The sequence below is a fragment of the Meleagris gallopavo genome, chromosome 6 (assembly GCF_905368555.1).
Source record: "Meleagris gallopavo chromosome 6, MGAL_WU_HG_1.1, whole genome shotgun sequence".
Classification (NCBI taxonomy): domain Eukaryota; kingdom Metazoa; phylum Chordata; class Aves; order Galliformes; family Phasianidae; genus Meleagris; species Meleagris gallopavo.
In genome coordinates this window covers 45,246,033-45,268,914 of record NC_139409.1, presented here as the reverse complement: position 1 = coordinate 45,268,914, position 22,882 = coordinate 45,246,033, and the positions used below count along the sequence as shown (strand labels likewise).

The 22,882-nt window shown below is 40.9% G+C and overlaps 1 protein-coding gene across 3 annotated transcripts in view; it reads left to right on the top strand.

Moving 5' to 3' along the window:
• The first annotated feature begins 1,900 nt into the window (after positions 1 to 1,900).
• DCLK3 (doublecortin like kinase 3) overlaps positions 1,901 to 22,882 on the top strand; it is a 46,460-nt gene continuing 25,478 nt past the window's right edge. For 2 of the 3 annotated variants that reach the window (XR_014884007.1, XM_085226571.1), the window contains exon 1: positions 22,322 to 22,457. Coding sequence is in view for 2 of the 3 variants with exons in the window: in XM_085226571.1 (XP_085082697.1) it covers positions 22,388 to 22,457 (70 nt within the window). In the remaining variant the exon portion in view is untranslated. Of the gene's footprint in view, positions 5,036 to 22,321; positions 22,458 to 22,882 lie in introns of those variants that run through there. The other variant, XM_085226572.1, reaches the window with a different exon arrangement.

Below are 22,882 nucleotides of genomic sequence, written 5' to 3'. Positions count from 1 at the left end.
TACCTTTTGCCAAAAGCTCAGGAACTTGCTCTTATGCCCAATGTTTTCAAAGTGGGATAATTTCCATGGATCAAAATGAAGTGCTGCTGTAGAATGGAGCAGCGTGAGCAGCAGTGATGGTTTTCTATTGCATTGTAAGTGCTGTTATCTGTCAGAAGACTCTTTACTAAGTGCTGCTTATTAAAGAAGCCCTGTTGCTTAAGTGTCTAGAAAGCAGTTTAAAAATACTCATGCGTGAAATGTAGTGCTAGTCACTTGCACTGTAGAAATCAGGGATTAGGCAAGTTAGAGCATTAACGTAACATCATTGGCTTTATTTTCTGTAACAGAATGTATTTTGCATTTGAAATTACTCTTAGAAATTTTGCTGATTAGTTTCTGGACCTGAGTGTTTACTCAAGTATTTACTCATTTGTGGCAGTAAATGTTACCTAAACTTTCTAAGGTAATTACAGTATAAAACTCCTCACTCTTCAATTTAAAGATCCAGGGATCGTATTTTTTCTCTCCCTTTATGGGAAAAGCAAAGTTTTAAAAGTATCACTGTAAGACACTAAGCAAAAAGAAAACAAAGAGAAGAAAGAACAGAAATTACATTGTGTTGATAACTTCAGTTGGAGTGCATTTCTTTAGTGCAGGGACCTGTGATCCTTGGTCACTGGATCACTGATAGCCAAAATTACAGGCAATTTAAATTTCAAACTCACAGTTTTAGAGACACATTAGATCAAGAGTTGAGCAATATTCAAGCTGAAAAGGGAAATCTAGTTGGATTTCCTGTCTAGTGACAGTGCTTGCAATTTTTTTTTCCTCCAGTGACATTGCACTTAAACACAAACCTCTCTTTTCCACGTTAGTCTATTCAGATAATAATTATCTGTGTGTGTTAATCCTGTTTGAGTCTTTAATTAGCAAAAAGGGATACACCCTTGGCTTTTCACTTATTTAAAAATCCTTCTGGCCCCTGGTGGATGCTGCAGTGTTCTAGCAGCAGCTAACAGCCTTGACTCTAAGAGGCTTAAGAGCTGTGACAGATGCCTTGGTACATGCAAGATGCATGTTGCACTGAAACCCTTGGAGTTGAGTAGTGGATGCAGGCTGTCAAGCTGATCCACCCACTTCTGCCTGTCTAAGCCTTATTGAGCTGAAAAGAATGTAGAGAAGGCTTCAAAAGTACAGAAACTGATGGCTTAAAATCTCTCTCCCTGGGGATACAAAAATGACATCTAAATGAAAAAGAAGCAAGACCCACTTAAAATAGTTGGAAGGTAGCTTTGGGTCTAAAATTCCAAATTCCACAAGAAGTAAAAGATCTCTTATTTATTTGAACCTCATATTAATGCTGGGGGATGTGTGGTAAGTGATGGGCACTTTTCAACTTTTTCCTGTACGCCTCTTATAAAAGCATTGTTGTATAAGTGTGCACATAATTTTATTTCAAAACACTCTTTTAGTAATCATCTGTTAGAAACTCCAACTCAGCAAGACATTCAAGCACTTGCTATGTTTTCAGTATTTGCTTTTATTCTCAAAGGGAAACCTATTGCCTTTACACTCACAGAAAATGTAGGAGGAAGGAAATTGTCTTAGTGTAAATAAAATAGAAAGTTTTCCTGCCAGCAAACCCTATGAAGTTATTTGCTCCAAACCGATTGTGAATTCCCCTTCCTTACAGGAATGGGGACAACAGGCATTGCTGCTGGGCTTCTGCCTTGCTTCTGGGAGCATTCAGTTTTTGTGGAAGCCTTCGCACCCACCATTACTGAAGTGTCTCCAAGTCTTGCTGTGTATTGGATTTATGGCAACTCTGTCACTCAGTCTTTCAGTTAACATGTAATGCAGAAATGTATCAGCAAAGCACAAAGCAACGCTCATACTCTTCACTTTTTTATCTTGTTATAGTTGATATGGTCAGTTCTGCGTGTCTCGCCTAACATCCATGAAGAAATGTCTAGGTGTGTGGAAATGTACTTCTGCAAGAAGTTATGAGACTACCGGGGGATCTAGCCCAGCCAGGATGGATTCATGAAAGGCAGGTCCTGCTCAACTAACCTCATCTCCTTCTATGATCAAGTGACCTGCCTGGTGGATGAGGGAAAGGCTCTTGACGTAGTCTATCTGGTCTTCAGCAAAGATTTTGACACTGTCTCCCACAGTGTTCTCCTGGGGTAGCTAGCAGCCCGTGGCTTGAATGCGTACACTGTTTGTTGAGTAAAGAACTGGCTGGATGGCCGGGCCCAGTGTGTGCTGGTGAATGGAGTTAAATCCAGCTGGTGACTGGTCATGAGTGGCATTCCCCAGGAGTCTGTATAGGGCCTGTTTAATATCTTCACTGATGACCTGGGTGAGGAGATTGAATGCACCCTCAGTAAGTTTACAAATGACACCAAATTGGCAGGAAGTGTTGATCTTCCTGGGGGTAGGAAGGCCCGAAGAGAGATGTGGATAGGCTGGATCGCTGGGCTGGGACCAATGGGATGAAGTTCAACAGGACCATGTACCAAGTCCTTCACTTTAGCCACAACAGCCCCAGGCAGTACTACAGGCTTAGGAGAGAGTGGCTGGAAGACTGGAAGAAATGGACCTGGGATTGTTGGTTGACACTCAGCTGAACATGAGCCAGCAGTGTGCCCAGGTGGCCAAAAAGGCCAATGACATCCTGGCTTGTATCAAAGTAGTGTAACCAGTAGGAGCAGGGAGGTGATCATCCCCCTGTACTCAGCACTGGTGAGGATGTACCTCGAATACAGAGTTGAGTTTTGAGCCGCTCACTACAAGAAAGACACTGAGGCCCTGGAGCATTTCCAGAGAAGGGCAATGAAGCTGCTGAGGGGTCTGGAGCACAAAACTTATGAGGAGCAGCTGAGGAAACTCAGGGGAGACCTTATTGATCTCTACAGCTCCCTGAAAGGAAGTTACAGTGAGGTAGGAATCATTCTCTTCTTCCAGGTAACGTTGATAGTACTGGAGGAAATGGCCTCCAGTTGCACCAAGGGAGGTTCAGGTTGGTGTTAGGAAAAATTTCTTCTCAGATAGAGTGGTGAGGCATTGGCACAGGCTGCCCAGGGAAGTGATGGAGTCAATGTTCTTGAAGGCATTCAAGAAACATTTAGGTGTGATACTAAGGGACATGGTTTAGTAGGGAAATTTTGGTGATAGATGGATGGATGTTCTTGGAAGTCTTTTCCAACCTTGGTGATTCTAAGATTCTAAGAAGTAGGCTGCAACTTTTACATTCAGGGAGGATAGTTGAGTGTTGGTTATCTGTATGGAAAGAAGGAAAAAAAAGAGCATCTTTTATAAAAGATGAGGTGTGGTGGGGTGGGAATTCCTCGTGGCTTGCCTGGGTCATGGGAGACTTTAAATGTTTTATCTTTTAGTTTTGATGACTGTATTTTAAGGTTTTTGAATGTACAAATACTCAAAGTCAGTGTGAAGCAGTGAGATACTTAGAAGTCAAGCGCCAATCAAAGCAGCTAGATATTCGGCTTAATAGCCATTACAAACAAGTACTCTGTGTCTGTGAAAATGAGACTGTTCATCTCAGTTTTTGGCCTCTGGACTTCTGATATCGCTTTTAGTCCACTCTCTGAAATGTGTTGTGTATATTTAAATAATGTCAATTTTTCAGACGTTCGCAAATTACTTTCAATACAGTTTTCTTTAAATCTTGTAGCAGTTAGAGCTTGCAATTCACTTTTGCAAAGGGGTGAATTCAACTTCACTGAAGCTGTGTCATTCAAGTTAGTGCCTTGTGCCTCTCTGCAAGTTATTAATTGTAATATTTGGTTGTCCTGTGATAGAAATGCATTATGAAATTGTGGGATGAAGGTTTTGTTTTGTTTTGCTTTCAAACTGGGAGAGAATGTTTGAGTGGTTTAAAAGTTGGCAGTTTCCATAGAAATAGGTTAGAGCAAAACATTTTAAGGAGATCTGCTACCAAATAGTCAGTTTGAATAATTCTGAGCTCTGAGATGCTCCAATATTATTAATGATATCCCAGTCAAAGTCACTATCTATATAGTTTGGGGCACTTTGCATGCACTGTATTGCCTTTCTCTCAGGAAGTTTACACTTTTAGTAGTCTTAGACAGGGTTCCTAAAAAGAGAGGAGCCCTTGAACATAGAGTTGCCTAAAAGGACACTGAAGCAGAAGTGGGTGAGGTCACTTTTTCCCATTAAGAAAGTTGAGTATCTCAGGACAAGATACAGAGCAAAAGGGCACTAAGAGGAGAGCTGCTGGCAATCTGAAATGGTGTGTGTCTGCAAGAGGCATGTAGAAGGGAAGACACCGAGTAAAGGTAGGTTTCAGATCCCTTCCCTTTCTTTGGGACTTTGTGGGAATCAGGGAACTGGGGTGTCTGTAGTGCACAGCCTAGAGGTTTGCATTAGTCTCTCCTTCGAAAGGACAGATCAGAGTTACTTATTTTCATTTAGAGGCAGCGAGATGAGAGTTAGAGGATGAAATGACGATGAGTACTTCTGTTTTCTGGGAAGTCAAGTTTTAAACTGGCCTCTGCCAGGAGGATACTGAGCTACGTGCTGATATGCCTTCAGCTACTGCCGAAGATGAGTTAATGAGGGGTATTTTTGGCCGAAGGGAGAGTGAGGAGGGACACATTTAGGAAAGGAGGATGCACATTCTAGTTGCAGGTGTCAGCACTAGTAGTCCTGCATTTAAAACAAACCAACAAACTGGACCTTGAAAAGAGATCTGTAGTTCCTGTGTCAGTGGATCATGTTTGTGAGGGTAAGGTTGAGCCCCTGTTCTCTGATAAGAGACTGCAGAACATTTTTGCTGTTGCCTCAGGTGGAGATACCAGCAGCCTAGAAGCCAGGCTCATCCTCTGCTAAGCCTGGATCCCCTGCTCCCTGGGAGAGCACTCTGATTCGGGGACTTGTGACCCCTTCCATGCGTCGCAGGGAGGCCCTCATTCTATCTACTGCTGTGCACACATTTCTGGGAATGCTTCACAGGATGGAGGCAGAAGCTGAGAAGGAGCTGCCTGCCTTATGGATCTGGTTGGACTTACAGGTAGGTAACATGTTGAGCTGCTCAGCCTTGTCATAATATGACACTTCTGCATGTTTAGGAAGAGAAGAACTGGGTCATACCAATGGTGATGCAGCCCAGTATCTTGGTTTTAGCATAGGACAATGGCTGATTTTATCCATTTTCTTCAAAAGCTCTCTCCATTCCCTCAGTCAATCTGCTCCTTGACAGGATCAAGTAGGATGTGTCATTACTTTCAAGGCTAGGAAGTCCTGCACTGGGTCCAATAAATGTGGGTATTAATACTGCTTACACAACTCCTTCAGTTCTTAGAACTGTGAAGTTTTAGGACAACTAATCTTTTGCAATCTTTTTTTTTTTTTTTTCTCCTTTAGAATATATGCAGTAGCTTATCAGTGCTGTTGTATTCATTTGAACCATGATTGCCAGACAGATAGAAAGCATTTAAATCTTTGTTTGAACAAACCATACAGAACCGTTTTCCACAGTTCATAGATATAATCATAGACAAGTTTCCTTACAGATGTATTTTGTGCCGTTACAAGGAACTGAACTCTTGGCTTGAGACCTGCATAGAGAGCAGAGGAATCAAGCTGAAGTGCATAAGGAAGTAATGAAAAAGCTATAAGCTTCCAGTTGCTCAGCTTGTCTTGGTAAATAAAGTGCCTGGGCAGCTCTCTCTGCTTTTTGACCCTGTCACTTTGTTTCTATTCTGACTGATGCTGTTCAAGTAAGGTTAAACACCAGCTAATAGGAAGGACTTTCCCAATATGTTACATTCACAGCTTCTTACCACTCTATTTTGGCTAGAGGAGTCACTGATGCTTAAAAGACGAATAAACTTGTAGTACAATGAGCTGTACCTGTGAGCCAGGGTATTCATAGCGCTGCAGCAGTCTTGTTGCAGTGGGGAAAAGGCTTTGTTGTGTGGAGTAGTTTTGTGATGGCAATTCAAACTTGCTGTTTCACAGAGCTGTGAACATGGGTGAAGAGAAAGGAGAATACTGCCTCTTTCAACCCCTTGCTTTAAGGCTGTAAATCTTTCCTCTTCCCCTCACCTTGCTCATTTTGTGGTTTATCATTCATAAATTGTTCTCTCTGCCTATTTTTGCTGGGGCACCTTCTTGAATTTTTTGTGGCTTCTGAGTTGCCAAAATGTCAATGATGCTGAAACTTCAATAAGTAGTGCTTTGGGTGATCCCCTTTGGCCTGGAGGAGCTGTGACTTGAGCAGTGGTAGGATTTGACTCAAGCTTGTCCAAAGCTGGGGTCACCAGTTGTCTGGTCACCATTCCCCAACTGGAAACCATTTCCTTCCAGGTGTAACAAGCTTTAAATAAGAGCTGTAACAAGCTAATACAGGTGATCAGGTAATGCAGCCTGTGCCTGTAATTGGCATCAGTAATACATCTGCTTTCTTGGTTGAAGCCTTTTTATAGGAATTGCTAGAACATAATATGAAGAAATTGTGTTCTTCGGAAGGAAAGGACATGAGCTTTGTCTGATCAAATCTATGGATCTCTCATCTCCATATTCCTGCTAACAAAACTGGGGTGAAATAAAGGAAAAAATGCCACTTCTTCTTGACATTTATCTTCCAACAGTCCCCGTTTTGTACTCTGCTAAGGCTACTATAAAGTGAAGAAGAAAAATATGGGGTAAAATCTATCGAGGTTGATAGAGCGTTATACATGCTTAAGAAGGATCACTCATTTGGCCAATCACCCTCAAGAAACTCCCAAATTGTACTTGAGCACTGCTTTCCTTCAAAGAAAGTGGACACATTTCATTCCAGGAGGAGTACCTGGAATTAAAGAGGAGAACCAATTTGTCATGAGACTGGAGGCTGCAGCTCAAAATTTGGAAATAGTGAGGCATATGACTGAAATGGACTGTTTGTGACAGGGGAAAGAGAAAGCAAATAATCTTAATTGTCGGATATCCTCCGCTCCTTTCTGTTCCCAAGAGGTAGGGTGGAGATGATCAGCGGTGAAGAACATGTGGGATGTTAAAGCCACTTTTTAGTCAGCACCTAATAGAACATCTTTAGAAGTCTCTTCTTGCACTGGGTGTTAGCTAGGAAGCAATGTCATACTTCAAAACGAAGCACTTGAGCAGTGGGTGTGCGTGGAGGAGAGAGTGAGATCATGCTGTAAAAAGTGCTCACATTTTTAGCCAGACAGTACTCCTGCAGCAAATAAAATCTCTCTCTCCAACAGATGGAGGAGAGGAGAGTGGGAGGGAAGTTTGGAAGCGCACTTTGTCATTTCTGTTCACTCATCACTTTGGCTGCAGGGGAGGGTGCAGGAAATACCGGGTGATAAAAGGGTGGGTTAAAAAGTGCAACGGCATCAAGGAGATACGTGCAGCTCTTGTAATTCTGGAGCAGTTCTCACCTGGGGCTGTCAAAATGCTTTGCGAACATTAGGCAGCTGAGCTTAACAGTATCCCAGTAGGCATGAATCGATCATTCCTGTTTAGAAATAGAGAAATTCGGGAACGATGTGATGAGGTTTAGATGCACAAGGATATTGATTGTAGGGCAGGGCCTCATCTGATTGGCTCCCTCTGCTCTCAGTACAGGACCTCACTCTTGATACATGTTGTTCAGACTCAGACAAGCTGCCTGGCATTAACACAAGCAGTTCCACATGTGCCTGACCCAGCCTTCCCCTGGAATACACTGTCACTTATTTTCCCAAATCAAGCTTAATTTATCTGTCACTTTCATTAGAGCTGATGACTTTAAGGCTTTCCTAGAAAATGAGTTTTCTTCTCTGAGAACAGCAGAGAAAAAATCACTATGTGAGAGTATCTGTGCTGTTACAACCTGCAAAATCTTATCCTTTCTTCTCAGAATTTGTTTGAACAGGAGGATGGGGGAAAGGGTGGAGGAAGGAAGTATCTCTGATAACTTTTTGCAATATAAATCCATCAGCTTTCCACAGATAGAGCATTAGGAAAAAGTTCCTCATCAGAGGGCGGTGAGCATGGCCCCAAGTGCCAGAGTTCAAGGAACATCTGGACAGAGCTCTCAGATACAGGGTTTGAATTTTGGACGGTCCTGTGTGGAGCCAGGAGTTGGACTTGGTGATCCTAGTGGGTCCCTGCCAACTTGGGCAGCTGTTGCAAAGACGAAAGGTCAATTCCATGACTATGTGGAGACATATTTGGGTGAAATTTTAAACGTGAGCTCAGAAGGATCTGCTGTTCATTTGTGCTTACGGGAAAGTAGAGTCAATCTGGTGGAAATCAGATGAATTTCACCAGTACAAAAGGAAAGCAAGCAAAAATCTGGTCAGATAGGGCAGTCAGGTCTCAATGTTCAAACTGAAATGGGCTTTCTAAACTGATCGGATCCACTCATTCAGTAGAAATGAAAAAGAAATGTTCTCTTGGCATTTGACTGATGGAGAATGGGTCGCTCTGTATACAGTGGTTTCTTAAGCAGAGTTCCCCAAACGTGAGACTTGGCTGTTTTTCTCTGGGAGGTGTTTACTCCTGTCTCACAAGGGCTTGGTGTTCTGATTGCTTGATCAGATATCCAAAGTGGAAACAGCTCCTGGGTTGGTGCTTTCTAATGCTTATCTCCAAAAAATCCTGTTTGTTCCAGCTTCACTCAACTGGGCTACCAAAATACATTCTGCAAATATCTGGCATTCATCATCTTACTATTTTTATAGTCTTATATTTTTATAATGGCAAACTATTTGCATCTCAAATGCTGACTCATAAAGCAAGGTATTTCACTGAAGCTGAAAGGGAAACGACCCTGCATCCTTTTCCGACTTGTTTGTCATTTCATTTTTTCATCCCTCTTTGGGGATCTCTGTCCTACTTTCTGTCACGCATATTACTGTTGGCTGATTGATATGAAGACATACAGAGCCTTGAGCCAAAACAGTTTTACAAACAAATATAGATTTTTTTTTTTGGTTGATTTATAAGAAAAAAAAAAAAAAAAACCTTAAGCAAAATGAAAAAGTATTAACTGACTCATGTCCAGACTGACTTAGGAGCAGATTAACAAAGGAACTAAAATTTAAGTTTGATGGTTTATTTTTCTGCCTCAATGAGAAAAGGTAGGCTGAAAAAATGATGGTTTCAAAAAGATGGCAATGAATGTTTTCTACTAGAATGTGTTTATAGCTTCTGACATATAACAAAGCCTAGAAAATAAGTAGTTAACCTCCTCTGCTTCTGGGCATCTTGAAGGGCACGTGGTCAGAAAGAATGCCTAATTCAAATAGTTTTAACTTCAAAATATCGTTCAATAAGTATTTTGTATTCAGAATATTCTGTGTAATTATATTTAACTGATTAAAGCATATTGTAATTGGAATTTCCACCTAAATTACCTTAAATAATGAATAAAAAGCAATCTCCTTAGAAATGAGAAGCATCATCTGCTTTTTTCCTAATAGAATGCAGTCTAAAAATTAAGATACCTAATTATACATTCTTCTAGTTATCAAAGAAAAGGTACCAGATTTACTAAAAACACCACACTTACTATCAAAAAAGCATGTCTTAATAATTACCAAAAGTGAGAATCGATCTTCAGAAAAAATAAGGAAGTATAACAAATATGAGCTAAGAATAAAGCCACATTTTGAATCAGGATGTGTTCTTTGCTGAACTGAATAATGTTAAAATTAGCTTCTGCAGCCTTACCCATATGGTACCTTTCTATTTGAGCTCCTGGAGGCTTTGTGTGGATTTGATGATAGCTGCATTGTTGAGCTTAATTTTTTTAGGATTTCTCTCTGATATCAGTTGAGTAATGAAGAATTAACTGATGATCTCAAGTGATGTGGTGACCTCAAGCCTGCTTCTTTCTCTTTTCCATTCAAAGCACACTATAGCTAATATTTCCAGCAAATGTGTTAGGCACTCAAATGCTAAGTGCATGGCTCTGCAGTGAAATCCAAAATCCTCACTTCAGACATACACGCAATTCCAATATAGCATAAGATGCTTAAGGATGCGATCCAGTGCAGCCATTACACTGACTTGTGAGACCACTAAACCACACAGACAGTTGCCTCAAGTGAAATGCGTGGAAATGCTGGAGAGGTGAATGAAACTCTGTTAGATTTGCCTCGGTCTACACAGGATCCATCTCTCTAAAGTTGCATCCTAGAACAACATGGAAATGGAGGGAGCATTTGGACAGGAAATGGGAGTACAGTCAAACTCTTCCTTGCCCATATATTCAATGCAACGTCTCCCATCCTGACACCACGACAGAAGGCCAAGCTGAACGCAAGGTTCCCACTTGGTTCTTTCACATGAAGAGTCACTAAGAGATTTACTAGGTGAGCAGGGGACAGGATGCAGGGAGCAGGACTAGCACTGAGGTCACTTCATGACAAAGCCTGCACACACTTCTTGATGATTCTGCATCTTACACTTAAATGGCCACTGGAGAGAATGCAGGTGCTGAGAGTATTTAGAGGTGGCTGAGGGAAGAGTTGATGCTCAAGAACATCATTTTGGTTCAATGAATTTAAGCCTTATCTCTGCACCTTTCAGTTCCTGCTTATATCTAGCTCTTGGTTACTCCTCTGAGAATCTGGGACCAGCACAGTTTTGTTTCTCAAGAGACGGCTACTAATTGTTTCCCTTTGGAGTTAGACCATGTTATTTTAAAAAGTATTCTGTAAGAAAACACAGCTTTAAATCATGTGGAAACATCCCTATCCTACAGGAGTTATTAACAGCATCCACTCGTTGATTTTATAACAGAAAAGTTCAGCTTTCCTTTAAATTATCATCTCAGCAAATGGCTGCAGGAAAACCCAGCCTTAGACTGACTTTATTCTGAAAGAATTCTGATTGAAAACCTTCAGCATTCACTACATCGTGATTCTCTCTAAATGAATCTCCATTGGAGCACTCACTGAATATTCCAAACTGCTCAGGGGGTAATGTTGTCTCCAGATGCTCCTATGCTCTCACAATGTAGATGTATTTAATACAATTCAATAACATTGAAATTTGAATGAAACTTTTTTTTTTTTTTTTTAATATCAAAACTAAATATATATCCATTCCTGCCTTTAAAAGAATGTTGAAAATGTAAAGCAAAAATTTGTTCTCATGGTGATGTTCTTTGCCTGTTTGGTGTTCTGGGGAGGCAGTTTTTTTGCGAAAGGTTTGACTTTCAAGTGCAGTTCATACTCATCGTGGTACGCGAAACACTGGGCAAAGTGAAACGATGGATGTAGCCTCCTTAAATCTTCCCATGAAAGGGCAAAGGAACAGCTTGCCTAGACTGTATTCAGAACATAATGCTAAAGGCAGCTCTGCATCGACTGCATTCACTTCCTCAGCACTGATTCTTGGGAACCTGTCACGCACTGTATGGCACTGGCATATGGCCAAGGTGTGCATTCTCACATGCATGGCCTATGCACTTTATCCAGACAGTATTTAGAAACACCTGAAACTCCAGATAGACTTCATCAAGTACACGAAGTGGGAAGAATATGTACAGGGAACGCTCGTTTTCTCTTTGGAGAGCAGCATCCCTAGGTTTGTCCCTAAAAAGATCAAAGTTCTCCAGAAAGGCATCTCATTCAGTTTCAACAGGCAGACTAGGAATTTTCACATGGTGTTTTGAATCAAATCTTCCATTTCTCTCGAAGGTGTGAGGCATGCCACTTCTCAGCACAACCTTCACGTAAGGGAACTGCATCCTTTCAAAGTCTTATGGTGATCTTCAGCACAGACACCAGAGGATAAAGCAATGTCTAACCACTCTGCACATGTTTTCTTTCTGAACTTCACTACTTTGTGTATAAAAGCCTTCAAACAGACACTGTATTCGCATTTTGTTAAGTAAACAAAAGACAGACAGCTGGTGAGATGCAGGATTTTTCATTCAAATCAGTTTGCAGATACTGTCCATTGGGCTTTACTGATGATGTGGATAAGTTGCCTGGGTAGCAAAATACAGTCCCCAGGCTCCCAGGATATGAGCAAACATTCCACTGTGGGCCAGTTCTTAACAAGTGTAGAGGGATTAGAAACCAGTTGCTTACTTTGATCTGTTTCTCTTCTGCTTCCTTATTTGAGTGAGACTTGCTGGTTGTTTAGGGGAAAGAGAAATGTTTGTTGCAGGGGAAAATTTTTAAGTGAACTCAAGTTTTTGAGTGATTTAGACAAGATAAAGGGACACAGGCTCCACTGCTCTGGTGGTGCATGAAGTGAGGTGCTGTCTGCGGTCTCAGAAGCAGTTTGCAATGGATTTACACCGGCTTTGAAGACAGTTGTTTTCTCAGAGGGAAGAAAATTGCCACTTGTTTTTCCTTTGTCACCTTTTCACCACCGAAATGTCAAGTCAGGTTTTCCGTGGCGTAGATGGAGACAGTGAGAAAAGTATAAATAAAAGGTTGTAGCCATCTGTAGCTGTAACAATAAACAGCGTAGACTGTAGATTTAGTACTTCCTCCATGTCTTCTGTCTGAGGAGACTGAAAAAGCATTCACATCAGTGTGCTGTTCCTCATTATTCAGCATATAAAGAAAAATTTCAGCCCTTTCAGCAGGAGTAAACTTAGTTTAATCTTAGCGCTCTTCATTCAAAGTAGTTTAAAAGCTTATTCTAGGTGATTAGGAATGCAGTTTATGCATATTTATGCCTATAACAGATCATCTATGCAATAATGCTCCTATGGTAACTGAGTTACAGTCTCAGGTGAAAGCAGGACCTTGCAATTAGCACTGGATTGAGAAATCAAAAAGAGGCTGTGAGCACAAATCTGTGCCCAGGAATGAGTGACAGGAAACTTCTTAACCAGAGTATTGTATGCTGAGTTTGAATAAGGCAACATCTCTAAAACAGGGTTAGCTTTGGTCTGAACTGAGCTGGGAAGGGGAACAGAGGATTGTGCATGTGAAACATACGTGGCTAGGAGCAGGGAAAGGAAATCATTTCCCTTTCCCCCCCATCGGTCTGTTACTGTATCAGAAGGATGCACAGCACAGGAAAAGCTGTATTAGGTATAGTCATGTATGGATGGCCTTGGTTTAGAAGACCCCTCAACCTTTTTTTCTCCGCCTTCTTTCACTGCATTACAAGGAGAAGGGCAAAAAATCAGAGGGAAAGTGGCATACTGCCATGTGGCTGTGTGCTGAAACACCACCTGTACCAAGATTCCAGTAAAGCATTTAACAGCCTGCTCTGGCCTCTCGAGCCTTTCTCCTTTGCTTAGCTCTGGATAAGTTGTCAGCTATATAGAAGCACTTTCAGTATTTCAGCTCTGTCCTCTGGGGTTGAGCAAAGTTCAGTAAGGCCAGTGGAAAAGCACATACGTTCTCATGATATTTCACCTCATCCATCTGCATTTCTTGCACTTTTGTTTTCCAAGTCTAAGTCATGAAGGCAAATGAAATGACTGCATAAAAGGCTCAAAGGCTTATAAATAATGTAACATTGAATATTGACACAGGAAGCAAAGGAAAGTGCTATCCAAAATGGTGGCATGGCTTTTAAAGTGTTTCTTTGTGGTGTTGAAGTCAATGCCAAGTACATTATACTGTGTTTGGTCTTCTAAAATTGGAAGAGAGTCTGGGCTGTGGAGTGGCCCCTACATTAGAACCAATGAGCAAGTCTTTCTTTGAGCAGACAGCAGTCATGGTTTCCCTATGAACTGTTCTTTGCCTCCAGTTAAGCTTTGCTTCAATTTCAGTCTCTACTGTGAGCTGTTAATGCAGCAACTGTTGGTGCCAGCACTAAAAAACAGGGACAGTGCTTGTGCAAATCTACTCAGGGGTGACTATATGTGCTCACCCAGCAATCAGTTGGCAGCCATAAGTGAAGAGCAGCAACATCCAGGCTACTTTTCCCTCATGAGAGAAAAAAGTTGGGCTTATTGTGTTCTATCTAGCTTCATGTTTTCACAGAATACATACAAGGCAGTTACATTTCAAATACCTGCCCTCTGTTGGTTTTGGGTGAGAAGAGGGGAAATTCAAAATAAGGTGGGTGGAGAAAATCACAACCAGGATGTCTTTCTTCCTCAGGAAGTCAGGCTTGAAACAGTTAATGCCTGTATCGTGTATTTGTCTACTTGTTCCTCTATCTCTAAGGCTCTTATTTTCAAGGTGCTCTTACTCATATAACCATAGCTGAGGCTTCAAAAATTATTGCTGTATTCCAAGATTCATTTTTTTAAAAGTGCTGCCAGAAGTGGTTCTCCTGATTTGAAAAACTCTTGGTGGATTGATGTCTTTCCATCAGAGTCCAGAATAAATAGCTGTTTCTAATCAGAGTTTCCAAGAGATATGGAATATCTGGACATACCAATCATCCTAAGCATGTAGAAAAGCAGCAGCTGGTGACTGATTTTAGACATCTTCCCTAAATATTGAAGGGTGCTTTGTAATGTAATATTTTGATCTATAATTGAGTAATGCCAAGAAGTCCTAGTTGAAAGTAGAGACTGAAGATACTATTTTTTGTATCTACATGCAGCGGGAGATAATCCTTTCTCCACTTCCCCTCTATCCCTTTCCCCCGAAATATCATAATTGCTAATTAGGCAAAGAGTGGATGAGGAAAGACAGGCACCACAAAGTGACTTGTGCCAGACTCCAAAGCAGATCGGTGTCTGAGCTGAGAATAGAGCTCAGTCTCCTGCCTCTCCGTCAGAATCTCTTCTGTGGACTCCTCTGCCACCCTACAAGGACCCCAGAAAGTGTTCCATTTTGAACACGGCTTTACAAAACTCAAAAGTTTAGGAAACATAAATACTTAAAAGGTAGTAGGCTGTGTGAAGTGCTTGAAATACACCGTGTCTTAGAATATGGCTCTGCAGCTCTCATTATCTTTTGTGCAGTGCTGTTGAAGTTTTTGTCGAGAGAAGGGGAAAAAAAAGGGAAAAGAAAAAAAGATGTAAGTTTATTTCAAGGGTTCAGCTACCTCTCATGCTTTTCAAGCATTTCATGCTGCTGTGACATCTCCTAAGAGTAGCAGTCCTGTTAAGTTCGTACATTAGCACAAATACATGAACACTCCATGCATTAACCATGCACAGGCTTGTCTTGTCTCCTAGCCTTGTCAAAGAGATACAACAGCTTTCCCATCACATTATTTTCTTAATAAGCTTTCCTTTCTTGTAGAACTTTTCTTTCTTTGTTATTGACTTGGATTGCAAATGATCTTTATTTCTCTATTCTTCTGAACTAAATAGCTAAATGTAAATTCCTATGGATATGAAAGAGGTTATGAGTCATAAAAACAAAAATCTTAACTTCTCCTTGTGTAGGTTGTAATTCATTAAAAACATTCTTACTCCATGTAGTTTAACACTGTACTTCTTTCCTATCAGAACTGACAAACCATAATTAATTGAAGTGTAATTTTGATCCCAGCTCATCCCACTATTAGTCCTGTGGGTCTCAATGCATTCATAATAATTTGATGTACAGAGATACTCCAGTTTACATCACCACCTTTCAGTATTGTACTATGATGATAAAGAATGGAATAATTAGGATTGCATGACAATTTTTTGGGGATATTAGGGTAGTACAAGTAAAGGGATGTTTCATGCTCTGAACACTCCTCCCTGCTGGTTACCAAAGAGTGGATTGACACTTGCTGCAGGGTCTTTGTCTGGAGACTGTACAGGTTCTGTACAGAGTTCTGGCCATTTTTAGTTCTCATAAGGATATAGTAAGAGCAGGCTGGTCTTAAAATGTCTTCCCTCATGGTTTTCCCAGCCTGAAGTACTTGCTGAGGAGTCTCCCTAAGGTCTGTGTCTGGGAGATCACCACCTGCACAGACTTATCTCATGAATTCTCCTTGGAAAGGGGTGGCAAATTGCTGAATCAGTTTGTTTGCCTAAGATTCGGATGGGGCCCTGGGCAGCCTGGTCTTGTATTAAATGTGGAGTTTGGTGTCCCTGCGTGTGGAAGGAGGGGTTGGAGATTCATGATCCTTGAGGTCCCTTCCAACCCTGGCCATTCTGTGATCCCTTTGCATCACTCATGCTTCTTTTGGAGAGGCTGAGAAGGCCACCAGGAACTCCTCCATGGTCAGCACCGCAAAAACATGAGGAAGTAACAAGTTCTGTCCTGGAGAAGAAATACAAAAGGCATGATGCAAACAAGCAGAAAGCAATGGTGATGGCACCTCACTTGCTATCTGAATTTTAGGTGTAGTGACTGTATTCAAGAGTGAGGAGGAAAATACGGATTACTTATCCGTCTTTCCTAAGAATCATAAGCATTCTTAATCAGACTGGACCTTTCTCAAAAGATACTTATCAAATGTTCTTTATGAAGGCACAGGAAATAAGTTGCAAAAGCTCGTATTTCACCCCTTATTTCATATAATTTGGGAAATTATTCAGATCAAATCTCCAGTTTTCAAATTCTTGCTTTTCCCACCAAACATGAGTCAAGACAAGTCCTTGTTTTAAAAGATGTTTTGATTTGAGCAACAATTACTTCAGGAAGAGTCTACAGCTGTGTTACACAGAAGACAAACTGCAGTATGTTGGTGCATCCCTTTCTTATAAGCCTAGGAAGATAACAGGCAGTGGCCACATTTCCCAGAGATGCAACAGAGACTGGGTGGTTTCAGTCCAATCCACCTGCTACTGAAAACAGAAATATTTTCTGTTTCAGCCTTTTCATTCGATAAGGAAGTGAGGAGTTGAATTTCCCATCAAGAAGAACATATACTGCCATCAAGGATCCTGAAGAAGTGCCTAGAAAATCAGTGATGACTCTCTTGCTCTGTAAGTGGCAGCTGTTTAGCTCTGGCAGTGCTCACAAGTCAGACATCTTCATCAGTACTGATCCATGCTAGATTAAATGACCTTGAGATGAAACAGTGTGTCATGCCAGCGCTTACAGTTTACTGATCTGTTTTTCCCATCTCCTATTTTCTTCATAGTATTCAATTTCTACAGTAAGAATATAGACATGATTAAAAACTACACACTAGCTGCTTCCAAATGCTATAAATTGTGTAATTTACACATATATGAGTGCAAACATTATCTCATGCTGTTTAGAGCTAAATTCTCTGCTGCCTGAGCTATTAGTGGCAATGAAAATCAATATCTCCTATAAGCTAAGGTTCCTCTTCAATTAACAAGAGGGCATGAGATAAACAGATAGGTAGCAAGTAGAGATATTCATAGCAGGAAGAACGTTCACAACTTCTGAGCAAGGAAGGGAGAATATTTTTAAAGCTATGTTGTCAACCAGGGAATTTGGCTTCTTAAGAATTCACAAGGAGATATATGTGTATGTAGGTGTCTAAGTACCTTTGAGAATCCAGGGTACTTTCAAAAAAGGCATCCAGGATCAAGTATCCGTAACAATAATGGTAAATATTGAGGCACAGAAAGTCAGGCAGCTTGAGTTCTCTATCTGCTCGTGGCTTGCTTTGTGGCCCTCATCAGGGCTCTTTGTGCCTCAGTCTTGCTATTCTAATATTCATTCCAGATTAACCTAAGTAAAGCTCATGAATTGTAACTGTTTTGTTCTAGCTCCAAATTATGATCAGGTCACCTGCTAATGAAGATCTTATATGTATTACATCACTGTATGAGATTTCAGTCAGTGTTGATAAGCTTTGAGATCTTTACGTGAAGGACATCATTAGTATCCAAAATGTCTCCTCTGAGAAGTGCCTTAGTGAGAATCATGCTACCCCACAAGTCCTTCTAGAGGGCAAGAGTCATAACCCAGCATTTCTTCATATAGCACAGGAATTACACAAATTCAGAGTGCCAGGGAACGTCAGTCAGTCACAGTTTCTACTAATTTGATACCGCTGAGTCTGTCTTCCAAAAACATACCAACTAGTTTTGAAAGCAATCTATTGAGAATTACCCCACCACATCAAACTATTGCCTAAATTACACCTATTATCAATACTCCCTCCACCGCAACTTCTAATAATCTGCAATTGATGCTGATATTAGACTTAGAAACTAAGTCAATATGTTAGATAACACAGCTTACTTTGTGAAACTACAGTGCTTTTTTTTCTGAATACGTGCTTTAAATGAAAAGTTAATTCTGAAAAGTTCTTTACTATGAAAGTTCTTTACTCAGAGTGTGGTGAGGTGCTGGAACAGCTGCCCAGAGAGGCTGTGGATGCCCCATCCCTGGAGGTGTTCAAGGCCAGATTGGATGGGGCCCTGGGCAGCCTGGTCTAGAATTAAATGGTGAGGTTGATGACCCTGCATGTGGCAGGCGGTTGGAGATTCACGATCCTTGAGGTCCCTTCCAACCCTGGACATTCTGTGTGATTTTGAAAAAGAAGTACAGAGTTATGTAAATTGCAATTATTCCTGGTTGCACAGTGGTAAGTTGCTAAAGTTGGGGTTTTGCTTTGAGTCTGACCTACTGTGTGTGAATGAAGAAGTTTTGGATTTCTTGATTTTGTGATTTTTTTCAGTGCTATTGTGTAAATGACTGTAATGTCACTGTTTTAGCAAAATGATGCTTTTTCTTGATTCCATTCAGATATTAGGACTCAGTTTCTATTGACAGCTATTTTCTTCATTACATTTAGCATACATCTATGGAATAGCATAGATGTAAACTCTGATTTTTTAAGATTTTTTTAAATAATTGTTGAGCATGGAGGCTAAAATCCATCTTGTTCCACATAGTTAGGCGTGAGTTTATTAGTTTAGATAATGCCTCCCAGTTTCACGGTTTTTACTGATGTTTTATTACTTCTTCTTGAGAATATCTGAAAAAATTGCATCTGACTTTCATTGGCCACTCTCACCTTCATCCATATTAATTCCTTCATCTTTTGTCCCTTGTATTTCATATACCAAAGCCATAAAGCAGGAGATAGAAACATGGTTCAGTGAGATCTCAGTTAAGATATATTTCAGTCTTATTTTCAGCCCTCTCTAAAGGTCAAGTTTTTTGTCTTTATTTTTATATGAAATGCATCGGGTTCTTTTTTTAAAGACAGACATATTAACTGCTGTCTTATTTAAAATACAGACATTTTGCAAATATGAAATCATCTCTGTAGTTCCGCCAATAGCAGCTGTGTCAGGATGCCTGTCACAGATGCCTGCATTTCAAGTTCTGTGTTGGCTGGAGCCACATGATGGGACAAAGCTTAAAATGCCCACGGCAGCCACTGGCTCTTGTGTGTTTAGAATAGCCCTGTGCTACAGTGCTGAGATTCATCTGAAAAGGATATGCAAACTTTCTTTATGGACTAAGGGCAGCTTATGTTATAGTGCAGAGTCTCAAGATGTTGAGCGTAATTTGCCTCGTTGAGGACTGTTAGCAAGCTGGAAAGCCATTGTGTACAAATTACTTTCTCACAGAAATGACAAGCTGACATTTTCATTACTGAAAATGTATGATGAAACTGCTACTTTTATGCTGATTTGTTCAATATTCTAGATCTGATGTCTGGACATTTGGAAAACAACTCTCATCAGACACTGAAAATGAAGAAAAAATTAAGCTTAAAGTTGTTGTGTGTGGGTGTTTTTAGTTTCTTTTTTTTTTTTTTTTTTTTTTTTTTTTTTGGTCTGTGGCAATTGTAATGCCTTTTAATTTACACAGAGGCAAATAAATATACATAGTTCATTTGTCCCTCAGCTCTTGCTACTTTTTCCAGACTTGATATGTGTAGGGGTGAATTAAAATTCTCAAAGCAGTATGCTGTGATATCAGAAAGAATTGGCATATCTAGGGTACAACTTAACAGATCCATTATGAAAAAGAAAAAAGTGGGTTTTAGTTTAATTAAATTTTCCTAAGAGCATGATGAGAAACACGCAAATGCAATGCCAGAGCATGAACATTTAGAGAGAATAATTCCTCCACAGGATCAGCAGGATCTTTTCTTTTACAGATCTCCTTTAATTTAAATACAATCCTTGAAACAGAACAGGTGCCAGCAACAGCCTGGGTCTCAGAGGACAGGAAGAGGACAGTGAAAGAGCAGGTGATTTCTAAGACAGAAAGAAGTCACTGAATTTAGGACAAGGTCAAGACAAAGCAGGTTTTCTTTCTAAAAGAGCTTGACTATATTTTTCTGAGGTTATATCCACATAAATATATATATATTTATATAAATAAATAAATAAATAAATAAATAAATAAATATTATTTTATTCTATTCTACATCTTGCAGTCATAGCCACTTATAGGGACTGTGTATGACCTGGGTCTGGAACACACTGAGACTTGTATTTGACAACTTTCTGGGAATGGGGCCGTTAGCCTGTAACTTCAGTTTGTGAACAAAGGCATTAAGTATTTTCAAAAATTAAAAGACTACCAGTGAGAAACAAATTTTTGGTCTCATTTATGCTTATGAAAACAGAGACAGGAAGTTGCAGATGATTCAGTAGTGGGATGGGATAGCTGAGATACTGGCGAGTGGAAAAGTGGATTAAAGAGAATTGGCTTCATTGTCCACTGAACAGAGTTTAACGATTTCCCAGAAGCTCACAGGAATGAGATGTCTTCAGAAGTCTGCATTCTCTTTTTACCTCTTTTTATTCTGCCATAAGAACGTGCGTGTTACCAAGGAATGCTGACTTTTGAGTGCATCAGTGTTGCATTCTTAGTTTGGAAACCAGCTGTAGGGAGTAAAACCAGATAATTAGGATTGATACGTAGATCTCCTAAGGATTTTGCATCTACAGCAGATCTCTTTAACAGCTGTAATTATCAACATTTTACAGGTGGAAAAGGTCACTTACAAATCTGGAGTAATTTGATGGTAGCATTTAGAAAGCCAGGAATAGATCACAGTCCCTGAATTCTCAAGACAGTGACGTATTCCTGGTCTCTGCTTTTTTGGACATAGTCACGCTCTTAATAAAGCATAGGACAGTTGAGAAAGAGAAATCATCTCTTAGAGTTTATTTAAATTTGTATTTTGTATTTTGTTTATAGATTCAGAAGGATGAAATATTTTATTTTACCACTATGGAAGTACTTTTGCTATTGTGATCTCACTATTAAAACATCCTGGTGACAGTAATATGTCCTGATTTCCAACAGTGTCACAGTTGCTTCATCCAGAAGGCACCAAGATGCCAAGAACTGCAGAAATTGCTTAGAGATCCAAAGGAAAGATGAGCGATAGCAGAATACAACTCCCATTGACTTTATTGGAGCCCAGACTCTGACAAGCAGTTCTAATCCTGAAGACTTGAATATAATTTTGGTACTCAAGGCAAAGAAATGATGACTGTAGGCTTAACAGGCTCTAGACAATGGGGTAAGGGAAATATAAAAAAATAAGCACAGAACTAGAAATTACTTGAAATTTTAATCAAACTGTCAGGTTTTAAATAGAAGTATAATTATGCTAAGCTTCTAGTTAGCAACATGCTGATTTGGTATTATAACATGATGCACGTTTTGACAGTCTACTTCTTGACTAGCTTATGTTATAGATTTTATCTAAGATTTTGTTTTACATGGTTTCCTTTACCAGATAGTCTAGCAAAATGTATACAGTTTCTTAAAGAGCCAGAGAGGGTACTTGAGCTTTCTGTTCAACTCTTTCCACTCAATTCTTTAAAAGTACAGTAAACTATATTTCAGGATAGATACTAATATATAGATATATATAGATAGATAGAAAACTAAAACAAATGTGAGTGTGTCAGGTTGTATTGATGAAGTACTTTGGAAGTAAAATCATCAGAGGCAAATTAGTTAAAATGGAGAGCAGGACAAATCTTTCAGAAAATCAGAGTATAAGGGATATGTTTCACATGTTCTGCTTTGTCCTGCTTATACAATTTGAGGCCAGGATGATGGAGTACTAAGTTTTTTAATGTGACCTACTACATGCCCACTAAATTTTATCCAATTATCTCTGGGGTAAGTCTGATTACCTCTACTGGCATAAAGTATATTTTCCAGAGATCTTGTTTTAGTTGAAGATCTCAGGAGCGGAAGAAAACACAGCTTCCTTCTGTAATTTTGCCAGTGATTATTCACTCTCATTGATAAAATTTGTGATTTGAATTTGACTGACTTCAGCTTCCAGCCATTGAGTCTCCTTACTCTTTACAAGATGAAAGGACCTTTTAGCTCCTGGTATTTTCCCCTGCGAAGATACGTACACACAGCTATAAAATTACATCTCCTTCATCTCAATAACAGATCCACGAATTCAATACACTCTTTGTTTGCACGGTTTAGCGCTCGCCTTCTTCACCCATCCCAAATTAAACGACGGAGAGCCACTCGCCGGGCTGCCTCGGGGAGGCGGAGGGGTGTGACCGTCGGTGTGACCGCTGCGTGGCACCGCCTCCCGCCGCCGCCTCTCCTCCCTTTCCCAGCTCTCGCAGCCGGGAGGCGCGGTGTGGCGAGACGACGAGCCGAAGCTCCGCGCCATGCCGGCCGCCGCGCCGCCCCCGCTGCACCCCGCGGCGGGCTGCTGCTGCCCCTACGGCCACTGCGCGGGTGAGTGCCCTTCCCGCCTCGCCACAGCCCGCGAGGGTCGTGTGGGGAGACGCGGGAGCGCCGCAGCCGGGCTGCAGGGTGGTGCTGGTGGGCTTGGAAGTCGCCCCCGCGGGCTCCGTGTGGGCTCCGCGGGGGCTCGGAGGGTGTGGAGGGTCGGGGTGCCCCATGTCAGGGTGCTGAGGCGTGAGGCAGCCGAACCGCCCTGGGAGAACGCCGGCTGCCTCGCCCTCTGTAGCGAGATCGGTTGTGTTCGTTTCTTCTTAATAACAGAACCGGTATTTGTAGGAGAGGTGCCCCTTAACTTTCCACAGCCTTAATTTCTACCGGTCTCTGGGGGCGTGCAGTGAGCACTGCCCGTGAATCTGGCTGGGCTGCTGGTTTGGGCTGGTGGTGTTCATCTTGTGAGAAGCTGAGCTTGTAATAAC